This window comes from Osmerus eperlanus, chromosome 11 (assembly GCF_963692335.1).
Source record: "Osmerus eperlanus chromosome 11, fOsmEpe2.1, whole genome shotgun sequence".
NCBI classification, from domain to species: domain Eukaryota; kingdom Metazoa; phylum Chordata; class Actinopteri; order Osmeriformes; family Osmeridae; genus Osmerus; species Osmerus eperlanus.
Window position 1 is genome coordinate 16,692,665 of NC_085028.1, and position 14,599 is coordinate 16,707,263.

At 46.2% G+C, this 14,599-nt stretch overlaps 2 protein-coding genes and 1 long non-coding RNA gene across 4 annotated transcripts in view; all 3 read left to right on the top strand.

Annotated features, from left to right (window-relative positions):
- Positions 1–208: 208 nt before the first annotated feature.
- Positions 209–2,400, top strand: LOC134029027 (uncharacterized). Its single transcript, XR_009931605.1, has 3 exons — positions 209–371; positions 491–718; positions 2,105–2,400. It is a non-coding gene; the product is annotated as an uncharacterized LOC134029027 (long non-coding RNA).
- Positions 2,401–3,417: 1,017 nt separating this feature from the next.
- On the top strand, positions 3,418–6,955 carry zgc:171927 (uncharacterized protein LOC100124616 homolog). The gene is made up of 6 exons (XM_062472979.1): positions 3,418–3,560; positions 3,969–4,041; positions 5,051–5,146; positions 5,319–5,414; positions 5,897–6,028; positions 6,135–6,955. The coding sequence occupies exons 1-6, from the start codon at positions 3,547–3,549 to the stop codon at positions 6,354–6,356; spliced, it is 633 nt and encodes a 210-aa protein (XP_062328963.1). The 5' UTR covers positions 3,418–3,546; the 3' UTR covers positions 6,357–6,955.
- A 591-nt stretch (positions 6,956–7,546) lies between these two features.
- Positions 7,547–14,599, top strand: part of timm50 (translocase of inner mitochondrial membrane 50 homolog (S. cerevisiae)) — a 21,692-nt gene continuing 14,639 nt past the window's right edge. Inside the window, exons 1-4 of one of the 2 annotated variants that reach the window (XM_062472970.1) lie at positions 7,547–7,793; positions 8,796–8,964; positions 9,765–9,796; positions 14,403–14,424. In XM_062472970.1, coding sequence (XP_062328954.1) covers positions 7,587–7,793; positions 8,796–8,964; positions 9,765–9,796; positions 14,403–14,424 — 430 coding nt within the window. In that variant the 5' untranslated portion in view covers positions 7,547–7,586. The remainder of the gene's footprint in view (positions 7,794–8,795; positions 8,965–9,764; positions 9,797–14,402; positions 14,425–14,599) is intronic. The other variant, XM_062472969.1, reaches the window with a different exon arrangement.

Genomic DNA, 14,599 nt, shown 5'->3' on the forward strand with positions numbered 1-14,599 from the left:
TACAACTTGCATTAAAACACTCTCCATATGGAATCTGTAGAAACATTAGAGTAGATATTGGATTTGTGTGAACACGCCAAAGAAACATGTATAATAGGCGTGCGTATGTCTTTCTCTCTCTAAACTCTCTGTTGAACTATTAACACCTGTTCCCTCTTTCCCGCTCCCATCTAATGTAAATTGTATTTTCTCTTCAGATGACAAAATTACAATACAGAGAGGTAGCACATTACCAGCTGTCAACAAATGCACCGTCTGCTGTTCCATGTACCACTGTCCGTTCTGTACCACGACTTCTTACAAACCCTCAAAGAGAAGTAAATTACAGAATCATCTTCAGCGTCACTTATCAAGAGCCATCGTCCATGACGGTAACATCATTCAAGATTTTTCTGTTGGATGATTGAAGTGTTTTTTCTCTAAAACATCAAACTTTTCATCTAAAGCATTAATGTAACTAAGGGAGTGATTGTCTGTTTTGTTTTTTCAGATTATACAATACACCAGTGCGGACTAGGTTGCAGGACAAAATTACACTACCATTGTGTATATTGTTCTTTAATGATATACCGACAGCAGATCTTTGTGGCCCATCTCAAAGTATGTAAGATCCGCAATCTGCCCTTAACTGCCAGTGTATCAACCACCCTTCTTGAAGTGCCACCCTTGACTGCCAGTGTATCAACCACCTTTCCTGAAGTGCCACCCTTCACTGCCAGTGTATCAATCACTCTTCCTGAAGTGCTACCTTTGACTGCCAGTAGGTTCTCCAAAACATACTTGTGTCCCTCTTACACTCTGCTCGACCTGCTATGCTGGCTCATACCTCAGTTTTGGAAAGGTCCCTGCTTCTGTGTATTATTTCAGTCAGGCAGAGGCCTCTCAGATTGGCACTATGGTCGGAGAGACCAGTGGCTCTGGCAGGTATCTGGTCTCTGTGAGATTCTGATGACCATAGGCCTTGGTCTACCAAATAATAAGTCTATGGCTTTGACGCTTGGTCTTAATAGGACTATGGTCCCAACGCTCATTGATCATCGCGATGCCAGACTAGGTGGCAGTATTTTCTACAATCAATACGGTGTCTGCAAGCCTGTGCGTTGGTTCTTGCCGTATTCACCGCGGGAATTGCGTATGCGTTCTGTCGGTAGGCATGTACCGTGGTATCTTCCCACCACACTTACAAGAAGTGTGAAGTTGTTACCGCCTCAGACGCAAACATTTTAAGACGATATGGATTTCGTATTTCTGTAAAATGTGTCTAGAGAAAATTATATCCGGTTGACAGCGGGTTTGTGGGTTTTATAATCATCGAAAGGAAATTGTATACGCTGTAGAATCGTTAATTTGTCGCATTATTCTTATATTTTATGAGGCCAGAAACAGACAACTGTAAAAATCACTTTCTTGCTCTTTACCCATAACTGAAGTGTTAAGAGGACGGCACCCCTAATCTTATGGCGACGTGTAAAGGTAAAAATGCGCTCAAACAATGATGGTTTCCAAATTACCTGTCGAAGAGGTGTTTGAATGCACAGTAGTCAAGTACATTTTGTAGCAAACGCGGCTGTTTGTAGAGTTTTCATCGGGGCAAGTCCATTACGTGAAAATAACTAGCATGTTACTTGGGTTTTGTTTTTTTTTTTGGGGGGGGGGGGGAAACTCTGGCCAAAAGTTTGACATCTGCTTTGAAACGTTGTAGTCTGAAGCGTACCAGGGAGTCAGGTGGCTGAGCGGTGAGGGAATCGGGCTAGTAATCCGAAAGTAATCCGAAGGTTGCCAGCTCGATTCCCGGTCATGCCAACTGACGTTGTGTCCTTGGGCAAGGCACTTCACCCTACTTGCCTCGGGGGAATGTCCCTGTACTTACTGTAAGTCGCTCTGGATAAGAGCGTCTGTTAAATGACTAAAATGTAAATGAAGCGTATCACATCGTTATCGTCTGTCAAGTACACACATCACAGTATTAACGTAAAACTATGTATTTATTAAATGGGTTGAACCTGAAAACTGTTGATCTGTAGTCATACTACTGAGAACCCGCATTTGTAACGTGATAGGCTAATGTAAACATAACACAAATGGTGAAATGTGTGTCTCTCAGACAGGAGTGAAGAGGTGGACGCAAGTCCAGTAGAGCAGAGTCACATGGGAGCCTTCCAGCCTTCCAGATCAGTCCTTCCTTCATTGGATCCCCCCTCGGATGACTCACCCGAGATCGCCCGCGTAGTCACAAGGACTTCCTCTTCCTCCGACCCTATAGCCCCCTCCTCTCCCTCAACATCTCACCCAGACTCATTCTCAGACCTCCCTCCGCCCCCCCCATACCCCTCCTCCTCCTCTATCCCCCCACACTCTTCCTCGTTCCCGGCCTTCCCCTCTTCATCATCCTCTCCCCTTCCATCTTACCCGGCTTCCTCCATCCGCCCCGCCCCTTCGCACGCCTGCCTCCACCCTCCCCTCCTCCTCCCCCCTCCATCCCACACCAGTCGGGAAGCTCTCTCAGCCTAGGCTGGGCGTGGAGCACCTGGAGGAGCTGTCCCACTGTGCCTCCATCAGCCTGGAGGAGCAGCACCAGGGCAGGCTGGTGCTGGAGGACGTGTCCCGGTCCGTGGGGTCCTTGGCTGGGTCACTGCAGTGTCTGGTGGAGACCCAGAGGGAGTTTTCCCACGACTCCCTGAAGATGCAGAGAGAGATGGTGGACACGCTCAGACTGTTCTCGAGCAACGCTCTCTCGCTGCTCAGGGACAAGGTCGATCCGCCGCTTTAAGGCCCGCGCGCGCATGTGGACACACAGTGGGTGATGGGCGTGTTTGATCACCTGTGCTGCTGACAATGTGAGAAGGGTAATAACATGTTGCTTTGTATTGGGCCGTTTGTTTATATGATCAAAATAGTATTTAATAGGGATGTGTTGAACTTTTCATTTTCCTCAAATGTTGCCCGTGAGCCAGTTGATATTAACCTGATGCCAAAGGAGCCCAGATGTGACAACCTCTGTACTGTGGCCCTATTTAGTTTAGAAAACATCCTTTTCCAGATTTTCTATATTGAGATGCTTAGAAAATACAGTTACTGTATGGGGCTACTTGTTACTGTATGGGGCTACTTGTGTTATGTTCATTTTATGATTAATTTCCAATAATAAATCAATCTTTTTGAAACTTGTTCTTGGGGGACTATCAATGAGTAGCCTAAACTGACTGGTTGGTTTGTTGGTGTGAGTAGGTAGGTAACATACAGGTGTATGATTTGGGTAGGTAGCAGAGATTAATAAAGTTACGCGTTAGTTTCCAGGGTCTCCCTCATCACCGTGTCATTGAACAGGGAGCTACAGCTTTAAGACAGGTAATACATGTCCAGTTGTAACCTGAGCTGGCTCTTTAATAAGTAATGGAGCCCGCTACTCATCATACCAGCTCGCTGCTGTTTGCCCTTTGAAGGACGGAACAACCGAGCAGAGACCAAAGATAAAACACCAGTCTTCTCTTGTTTTGTTTACTTTTTATTAGTTGTGACCATCTGTGGGAAGGGCATCTCGTCGCCATGACTCCAGAGTAGTGAGTAGTGAGGGTGGTTGTTGGTTGACGTGGTTGTTGGTGTTGATATTGTGTCGTGTTTGGGTTCTTGTTGTTTTTAAGAGTTTTAAACTGCCCGTTTGGATCAGTAGAGACTGGAGAGCTCTTCTTGGATCGGAGAATTCTTAGGCCAGTCGTCTTCTAACTTCCGTTATCAGTTTTTAAACAAGGCCCTGTCGAGTGCTGTCTCTCAAGGACCTCTTTATCCAGAACTGCACTGGGTGTTGAAAGATACACAGAAAGATAACTTTAAAAAGGCTGTATGTATCTGAATCTGTTAAAGCTTTTAAACAGAGCCTGGTAGGTGTGTGTGTGTCTCTCTCTCTGGGTCTTCAAGTATGTCTTTTACCTGGTGATGTCCACTAACAATGCTGTGTTGTCTTCCTACAGTGACTACCTGTTCAAGCTGCTTCTGATTGGAGACTCTGGCGTTGGCAAGTCCTGTCTGCTCCTGCGATTCGCAGTAGGTACTTTATTATTTATGACTTTATTACCCAAGCTAGCCCAGAGACTTCCAACCAAAACTCTTCCTGTATAGAGCTGACTCATATATCCTGGTTCTTGTCCTGGTCCACAGTAGCATTGTACACCATTTAAATGCTGTTTCCCTTAATAGAAATAAACACTATAAAACAGCGATTCCATACCTGTGGGCCGCGGACCACTAGTCGTTCGCCAGGGTAATACAGGTGTGCCGCCAAACCAATGAAAGCTAAAGAATGAAAAATGAATAAATATCCAAATATTTATATATACTGTTCCTACATGATTATTAAAATGCTTACTAATGAAAAAATGACATTTTGCCTTTAATTCATCATGACCGAAACGCCAATAGTTACGCTTGGCACATTGACGAAAGATCAACTGAGATTGAGACTGATTTCCGCCTTAACTTGCATACGCCCACTTCAATCCACTAGGCATGCATCACTTCCGCATATTGCATAAACCAAGGCAAACAATTTCCGGTAGCGAGCACTTACGATAGTTTTCAAACACAAATGGCGGGCCTTTGAAAAATGACAATCAACAATGTATATTGGAGTCTATGTTGCTGCCCTTCAAGCAAGAGAGAGAAGGGGTTCAAATTGTACGTTTCGAGCTACAAAACCGCAAAGTGGAAAAGGTCGGGAATGGCTTCTCTAGAAGTTAAATTGAGAACACAGGATTACTACTTCTTTCAGAGAGTTCTAAGTCTATATATTTTGGGGAATTTTCCAGGCTTTATTGGACTGTTTACGTACAGGGTTAGGGTTACACAGGAAAGGTACAAAGACAGAGCAAGGGGAAGGCTTGCAGCCCAGGGCCCAGTCTGGATTCAGGCCCAGGCCTCTGCGGTAGGGCCTCAGTCTACAGGGTACGCGCGCTAATCAAATCCGGGTCGCCCCCTTTCAGGTATCTTGAGCGCAGTCTGGAGTCCGCTGTGAGAGTGTGATTGACAGGTCGTGATCTGGGGTTTTCTCCTGCAGGATGACACGTACACTGAGAGTTACATCAGCACCATCGGGGTGGACTTCAAGATCAGAACCATTGAGATGGAGGGCAAGACCGTGAAGATGCAGATCGTGAGTTTGTGTTCTTACAAATCTCGCATTTAACGAGAGAAACTTCACGAACCGATTAAGTAACTGTTTATGCGAACGCAGTCAGAGACAGTTTAGAAAATGCCTTCAGTGGGTAATGTCCTGAACTGTGTCGGCCGGGTTCAGCTGTGTGCGTCTCTTTTTGGTTCCCCAGTGGGACACGGCTGGCCAGGAAAGGTTCCGCACCATCACATCCAGCTACTACAGAGGAGCCCATGGCATCATCATTGTTTATGATGTCACTGATCAGGTGAGTGATGGAATAACCATATGGCTACAAGAAAAGTACCGTAACAACCTTCAAGGCCAATTTAAACAATTTAGATCTGAAAGAGTAAGCTAATTATAAGGATGTAAGTGGCAATACTTGCCCTTTGGCTGGTTCGTTACAATCAGTTTGCTTTCATCTGCCTAGTCTATCCAGATCTCTTTGAATGTGAAGGTGGGAACTGAACATCCTTTAGGGACTGAAACAGAATATTGGAACAGAATAATACTCAAACTTAAGCTTCAATTTCAACGTTTCAAATTCTTTTTTGCACTTAAATTCACGCCTAAAATAAGATCTTAATGTCAAATTCACAGTCTACTTCCAGTCACCCAGCCAACTACTTTATCACCCAACCTCTATAGCTACCTTGTGTCCAGTAAACAAGAATATACCCTAAGATTAATATCCCCTTGTTTGTCAGCTCTCCTGCTACTGTTCATGTCTTCTGATGTCTTGTGAAGGAGTCGTTCAACAACGTCAAGCAGTGGCTGGAGGAGATCGATCGCTACGCCTGCGAGAACGTCTCCAAGCTACTGGTGGGAAACAAGTGTGACCTCGCCTCCAAGAAGGTGGTGGACTGCGCTACAGCTCAGGTGTGTGTGTGTGTGTGTGTCTGTGTGTGTGTCCTTTAGTACTGTACAGCCTTATAATGTCAGTTGAAAGCCTGTAATGACACACAGCCCCCGGTTGCGATTACAGGATTTTGCAGCGTCCATCAAGGTTCCCTTCCTGGAAACGAGCGCAAAGAACGCCAACAACGTGGAGAGGTCCTTCCTCACCATGGCCGCAGAGATTCAGAAGAGACTGGGCAGCGAAGGGGTCCAGAACGAGGCGGTCAAGGCCAGCTCCAAGATCAACAGCGCCCCCCTCTGGCCTGGAGGAGACAAACCCTCAGCACAGGAGGCCAACAACTGTTGCTAACGCCATTCCAGACTAGTCTCCTCTTCCTTGTCTCTCTGTTCCAACTGCATCTCTTCAGACAAGCAAGGGTAGAAGATCTATACATGAAATTTGAAATCTGAAACTTGCAGCTCAGTGTATTTTGTACCGTGAGTCAACTCTTAACTGAGAAGAGAGTGCAGACAGTTACAGAACTGAGGCTCAGGGATAGGCCTACTTTAAATTGCAGCTCAATCCCTCGACTTAAAAATTGTGACCACACTTAAAAAACTACCTAAATAACAGATACTATTAACAAAAAGATGTATAGCTTTAAGTAATATTTCTGAGACTTAATATTGCCCTCCAGTAATAAATATTACAACAATCAAGTGGCATCCATATGAGAAAGTGTCATGCATTTTCTCCATTGTTTACCTTCGGATGAGAGTGGAGGACCCATATAATTGATTTGTATTCCGATATCAACACATTGTAAATGATTGTGTTATAGATAACGTTTGTAAAACATGTTGACATTTTTCATTCCACAAAAAGATTATCCAAACAGGTGCCTTTTGCGTTTAACACATTTGATCAATGTTTGTTGTGTAATCATGAATAAATGTCATAGTAGCCTATACAGTCATTTGTTTTTGTCGGTGATATGTGAATGTGACTCTTACGAACCAGTTTTTCCCCAGTGGTACAGTACGTTCTGTACATTGAGAGAGCATTCCGAGTCTTACATTATTGAATGGATTTCTGCGCCATCTTGTGGCAAGTCTATGTAATGCCGCAGTTAGTAATTATCATAATATGATTTTTCTTGTTTACTGGCTACAAATTTACCTAGAGGTTTTGGTTATATATTAGTCGACTAATACGTATTTGGAAGTAGACTAACTTGGACATTGAAATCAATCAATTTTGCATGAGCTTTAAGTCCGGAGCATTTAATTTGGAGCTCTGAGATTTAAGCTTTAGATTGAGTAATATTGTTCTTTGTACGGTGTGTTTTTTAGTGAACGTGATTAAACTTTGACTGAAAGCACTGCCATCCGTTATAATGGACATTTTGGATTGCATTCGAAGGTCAACGCTATCTTTTCTCCGATTGGAGCAAGTGCTTTTAGCACCGCCCAAGTTTCTACCACATGGTCTGTCTGGAAATCTATTGGATTTTACGTCCGTCCTTCAAAGTATCACAAGCCAATCGGCCGCATTTGCCCTTTCATTCGCGTTACGTTCACCGGCAGTGTCCCATTCAAGATGTCGGCGACGTCTATGTTCCCCATGTGTGTCCGAGCGAGCAGGGGCCTTCTCAGTCTCAGAAACGGGACCACGGGAGGTTCGGTCGCCGCAGTGACGGACCTGATTCGGGGGCTGTCCACGGAACGGCCCACCACGGTGGAAGGGAGTTCCACAGGCGGCCTCGCTCAGGCGATATTGCAAGAGAGGCTTCAACAGAAGAATCAGGTGAGTTATTACAGTAGTCGATAGGCATCTTGATTCGTGACATTCCGCCTGGTACAGTGTGGTCGTTGGGCTGCTCGTCGTAAATGTGCATTTAGTGATCAGGCGGAGCTGGTTGTATTCGGAAACAGACCTATCGTTTGATTTCAAAGAACTGTCATTTGTAATGGCTGTCATGTTTCGTAAGACACCTTCATGCTCACTCGCCCGGTGTCGTATACCCCACACTGGCTACTCATGAGCTGGGATTACTAGTCTAGCACGTTCGAAGATACTGTATCTGTTTTGGGTTCGTGGTCAATATATTGTAATCTCAAATGGAAATCAGGTACCAAGCCAATTTATGTCCGTTCATTGTTGGTTTTAGTGGTGTCCTTGTGTTTTTGCGGTTGTTTTAGCGTCCAAGATAGCTATTAATCTATGTGCACATTGCGGATTATGTTGGGGTATCTGATTGAAGTCAGAGATGTGCTTAAGATACACTGTTATCAATACGTTCAGACAGACTCAACCGTTGATCTAGCGGTTGACTGGAACCAAATAAGGGAGGCCGAAATCATCACTGCGGACGTGACATCAAGCTCTCAAAAGAAGCTTATTGATATTACCGGGCAGGAAAATGTTGGCTAGTTAGTAAAACTGAAAACGTTTAGCTAGTTAGTTAGCGTTAGCATGGACGTTGAAGTTTTTCTGAAGGTCACTTAGCCTCCCCGCCCCCCTTATTAGTGCATTCCTCCACTTTTTTCTTCTACCAATATCTGACACTTCTATGAAAGCTCATTCCTCGTCTGTGAGGGAGACGGGGCATCTAAAATGAGTAACTCTGTAAACTGGACCCAGACTAACTCCTGAGAAACGAGTTCTGGAGAGTGCCACATTCAGACTGTACAGTTTATAGATGGTTTAATCTGAAGCATAGAAGTATGCCAGCTCCTTAGTGTTAGACTGAATGAGTGATCTGAGAATCTGTGTGTGTGTGTGTGTGTGTGTGTGTCCCATGACCAGCCCCCTCCAGCAGGTGATGGAGAGGGTGGTGGTGACCAGGGTGGTGACCATGGTGACCAGGGTGGGGATACGAAGCAGAAGGAGAACACAGCGTATGCCAAGAAGATAGTCCTGAGGCTGGCTGGGCTAATGGGACTAGGGGGGGCCGTAGGCATGGTCTACATATTCGGTAAGTCAGACCTTTTTTTAAATTGTATTATTTTTTATCTTATTTTTGTCTGTATGTGGTCTCTCTTTCCCTCTCTCTGTCTGTTCTTTTCTCTGTCTCTGATCTCTCCTTCACTGATATCCTTCCTTGGCTGTCTTGCTTTCCTAATGTCATACCAGACTGTTAGCTTCTGATTAGTTTCCAGTGTAACCCTGCAACGAATTGATGTTAGAAGGGAAAACTAGAGAGTTAGATCAGTTGAGACACATACAGCATTATGCAAATCGTTATCTTCAGTGGCTTCGCCGACATCCAATGAGATTAGGGCAGGTCCAGCCAGGCTGGCTCAGGATTGGCTGTAGGTGTCCGCTGTGGAGATATGGGAGGGATGGCACCTCCTACTAGAGGCGAGCGAGGAGATGTCAGGAGGCAGTAGTGTCCTGTCTGACAGCCCAGTCAAGGACTGCCTCTGACCTGGCCGTCACAGCCGAGGCCAGGCTGACAGACATAGCCGGCAGACCAGGGTCACTTTCCTCCGCTCTCCTCTCTGTGGAATATATCTTGACATTTTTTTTTGTGGATGCTAATCTCTTTGAAGATGTGTGGCCTGTGATCTTCAGGCCAACAGGGCTTTCCCTGGGATGGGTACGTAATCATAGGACTTATGTTAGGAGTGTACCGGTAAACAAGACCTTTTCTTTACTACACGGTTTGTTCCCTGGACACTGTTTTGGGAATTCAGTCTTGGGAACTGGGTTGCAATTTGACTAGCTTTTTCCAAGTTGTGTTTTTAATACCTCTTTCTTTGTTTTACTCTACAGGGAGCAATTCAGTGGACGAGCAAGGAAACAAGGTAAGTTTCCAGTGTAAGCAAAAGATGAATAATGTGACAGCCTTATTGCGTCGTCAGTCTCAGTGGAGGTGACTGGTTTCCATGCGTGACACACTTGGCAACCGTCTGTGATATGCGGCATGTGCCCACAACAAGTTAGGAGACACGAGAAAGATTGGACGCTTCAGAGAGCACACTTCTCTCACGCCTTCCCCTGGCCAGCTTTTGTCTCTGTGTGTGTCCTTTGTCACGCACGGCTCGCCACGCCTCGAGGCGTGTGACCGTTTGAAAGGGCACACTTCTCTCAGTCGCTAGGCAGGGGCCTTGTGTTAATTCTCACAGGTGAAGCTGGACTGTGCTCAGCTAGCTCCTGCTACTTCCTGTTGTCCCGCTCAATGGACACACAGGGCACCTCACCTGCCCCCCCTCACCTGCCCCCCCTCACCTGCCCCCCCCCCCTGGTTCAGCTCAAACTGTTGAGTACTGGTGGTTGTAGTTTGTAGTTTGACATGATTTTTTATTTGTATTATGTAGTATTTTTTTTAAGGCTAATAATTATAATCCCTTTAACTAACTGCCGGCTGTGTTGCTTGTTAACACTAGGAGCCACTAGAAGGGTTGTGCTGCTCTGCCTTGTGCCAAATGGTCAAATGTTATGAAGTATCTAACAGTGCATATTTTTCAAGTTCAAATTTGGCCTAGCAGAAGAAAAAAGAGAGAGAGAAACGATCCCCCAAACTAGCTTGGAGGTGTGAAGACTTCAGAGGGCACACTTATCCCACCTTCTTCCTTTACGATCCCCTCAAAGGCCACACTTCTGATTGGGCCGGGTGTGACATGGGGCCTGTGCCAAGGTGAGTCTGATTGGTGTGGTGCCACACACTTCCGAGCTGTGATTGGAGGAGAGGAGAAGGGTGGGTGCCGTGAGAGAGGGAACGCTAACCGGTTCTCATCACGACCTCTGGTTCAGGTCCAGCTGTCCAGTAGCTGATAATAATAGCCTTTAGCTTGACGTGATGTGTAAATATTGGTAGTATTTTTTATAATGAATTAAAATCCTTTAACTAAGGTCCACTGCCAAGCTATGACACATTTTAACATGGGTGACTTCTACAGAAGTCTCTCTGGGTCAGTGTCCTTGACACAGATTACAACCAGCCCATGACTAAGTCTTGCTGCCTTGATAGGCAGGCAAAGTTTTAAGAAACAGTTAAAGGTTATGTTAATATAACTTTTCCGTGTGTGGGAAACTGTATCTTTGTCTTCTCTCAGTGGTGTCATTAATACCTGCTCACCTTCTAAACCACTTAAAAGAGCACACTTTTGCCACATAGATGCTAAATCCTCTTACATCTTTTCAAAGAGCACACTTTCTCAGCCGCCTGAGGCTTGTGCCTGAGGTAGAAGGTGCTAGAAGGGGAAGAGGAGGCTTCAAAGATGCACACTTTTCTCACGTCTTCAGTGCAAACCAGAGCCTGTGGCTTGTGCCAGAGTTCGGTGGTGTTGGCATGGGAATAGGAAAATACTTTAAGGAGCACGCTCCAAGTGTACTTCCTGTCAGGGCCTCTTTAAAGGGGCACACTTCACAAGAAGTTGTGAACCATGACGGGTTGGCTACTTCAAAGAGTGCACAGGTGTTAGTGGAGGAAGATGAAGGTACTTAGGGACACACTTCTCACACCTGAAGGCTGCTTCCTCTGGTGGCTCCTTCAAAGGGCACACTTCGCAGGACGCTGTGGCCTGTGCCAGGTAGGGTTGTGAGGTGTTAGTATGGGAAGATGTGTACTTCAAAGTGCACACTTCTCTCACGGCTTGGCTAGTCCACTTCAAAGTGACAGCGGTGCGGTAGGTGTGACTGGAGTGTGCCCGTCTGGACTGCCTTCCTGTCTTCGAATCGGAGGGAGGGAGGCAGGGTGGAGGGAGGGAGGCTGGTGGGATGGAGGAGCGAGGGAGGGAGGCAGGGTGGAGGAAGGATGGCAGGGTGGAGGGAGGGAGGCAGGGTGGAGGCAGGGAGGAGGGAGGCGGGAGGGATGGAGGAGGGAGGGAGGCAGGGTGGAGGGAGGCAGGGAGGGAGGCTGGAGGGATGGATGGAGGAAGGAGGCAGGGTGTGAGCTTGTGAGGAGGAGACAAAGCCTGTTCTCATGTCTGGGTCTTCCTGGAGTTTTCAGGAACTTCTGCTGTACAGGCGGCATCAATAAGCCATGCATCTCCTTCAACACCAGAGTTGTTGTACAGAGTGCACCATCACTGTCTTCATTTCAGAATCGAGATAATCATTTGAGATCCGTTTGGGTTTCTTTTTGAATGATTTGAACAAAAGGGTTGAAGTTGTGCATTCAGCTATAGACCATCAACAGGCTATCCGGAGGCTATTTGGATTATTATTGATTGATTTTATTTCCCACCATGCCATTTTGTTATCCAGGAAGTTAAATCAGGGCTCTTGGAACTAACCCTGTGTCCATTTCCTGTTTCCCTCACCCAGGGCCGTAGGTGTGTGTGATGGCGCCCGCGCATGTGTGTACGTGTGTGTTCCCACGTGAACTGGCTCTCCCAGCGTTATTCGGGAACAGGCCTGCGCCCCGCTCCCCAGACCCCGGGCCCCTCCCCCAGCCTCCTGGCCCCTCTGCCCGATACAGGAGTGTCAATTACCCCTGAACGAGCCCTCACACACCTCCCTCCTGGTTCTCCCCCTGGAAGCTCAGCTCAGCCTGCCCTGCCGTCCTGTAATGGGCCTAGTTCACTGTTCACAAGTGGCCCTCTGGTGAGAACCAGGGTTTAATGAGATAACGACTCTCTAAAGGCACAGAAGGATCTTTTCTGGTCTGGGAACTAAAACTGTCTGTCCTTTACTCCACTCCTGTCTCCGTGGGAACTGGGCCACCAAGACAGAAAAGTGGATTGAACCCTACATTTATATATCTCTTCTTTTTTAAATTTTGATATATAGATTATTTAGGTGTTTGTGCTTTATTTGGATAGACGGTGAGAGAGAGGGGTCAGGAAATGACCTTGGCACAATTGAAATGTCCCCGAAAAGAAGTCGGTTAGCGGTTACAGGACCAGAGCCGGGAGTACCTGTCTCTCTGTCTCTGTCTGTCTCTCTCTGTCTCTGTCTGTCTCTCTCTATATCTGTCTGTCTCCCTCTCTCCCTCCCTGTCTACACAGCAGCTTATCTCTGGATGAGACGGCTATCCTTCCTGCTTTAACAGGATAGAGGCTTGGCCCAGTTAGTGTTCCCCTGCCCCTGGGGGAGTTCCTGACAGGCAGCAGCGCAGCCAGCTACCCCGGGGGGGTCCTGTTCAGGAATTCTCTCTGACTGGATTGGCTCAGGGAGAGCAGTGGCTTGTGGAGGAAAGACGAGCGGTCACAAATCCCGTCTTTCTCAAATCACTCATTTCTCACAACCCTAACAAGGAGAGAGGACTTTGTTTACACGTCCTCCAGGAGGGTTTCACTTCATCCTCCAGGAGGGTTTCACTTCATCCTCCAGGAGGGTTTCACTTCATCCTCCAGGAGGGTTTCACTTCATCCTCCAGGAGGGTTTCACTTCATCCTCCAGGAGGGTTTCACTTCATCCTCCAGGAGGGTTTCACTTCATCCTCCAGGAGGGTTTCACTTCATCCTCCAGGAGGGTTTCACTTCATCCTCCAGGAGGGTTTCACTTCATCCTCCAGGAGGGTTTCACTTCATCCTCCAGGAGGGTTTCACTTCATCCTCCAGGAGGGTTTCACTTCATCCTCCAGGAGGGTTTCACTTCATCCTCCAGGAGGGTTTCACTTCATCCTCCAGGAGGGTTTCACTTCAACCTGCAGGAGGGTGACAAACATGATCCAGATTGTCAGTCAGATAGTTATGTGAGTGGTGTGTGCTGGGTTAGGCTTGGGATGGTACATACAGGATGGGAGCTCTCCAGGAACGTGCATTGAGATTCAACAGTTCAGTGCTTATCTGCACGTCCAAAGGCGTGCAGTACTATCATCTGACCACTAGAGGGGGCACTACACCTGTGTGTCGCTGAATTCACTGGCTCACCTTTCCCCTAATGCCCTACAGCCTGAGCAATACCCTGCTATTCAACACAGTTTTACTGGAACTTGACTGTGCTAATACATCTTACTAATATGCTGCTTCCTGCAAAAGTTGCTATTGTAAGCAGATTCTAATCAACCTTTCACAATAAAAGGGTTCAGTTGACTTTCTTATAAACTGTAGTTCAGTGTATGAACAGCAGGGGGAGGCTGAAATGTCTTTGTACTTGTCCAGAAATCACCACTCACTCCTACATGGAGAGAGAGAACAATACAGATTTTTTTGCAAATTTTGTTTGGTCATAGGAATCCCAAGCAGTTTCTCAGGATGTCTGCATTATCTTTATAATATATAGTATTTTAAAATAGTATATATATATTTTTTTTAACCCATTTCGAAGACACATATGACCTGGTATCATTTTCACATAGTTGTTGATATCAGCATGTTTGCGTGCCTAATGTGAGATAAGCCTTACAGTCGTTTTGTTTTACAACATCGAGAGGAACTATTATTATTTATTGACTTGTTGTGGTTTTGTGTTAACGGTCACATGTTCTCTAACTCTTAGTTCCTTGTTTTCCTCTCTTAACAGATTCCAGATGAGTTTGACACTGGTGAGTAACTGCTGCACTACCTGTTGTGTGTGTGTGTGTGTGCTAGGGCTGGGCGGTATGGCCTAAAATGTTTATCATTAACATTGCTTATGAAGTGCGAAGTGAAGCGGCTAATCTACCGCACTCGGACAGATTTGGATTGGGTAACTCCGGTGTGTCGCATTAGTTGAATTTT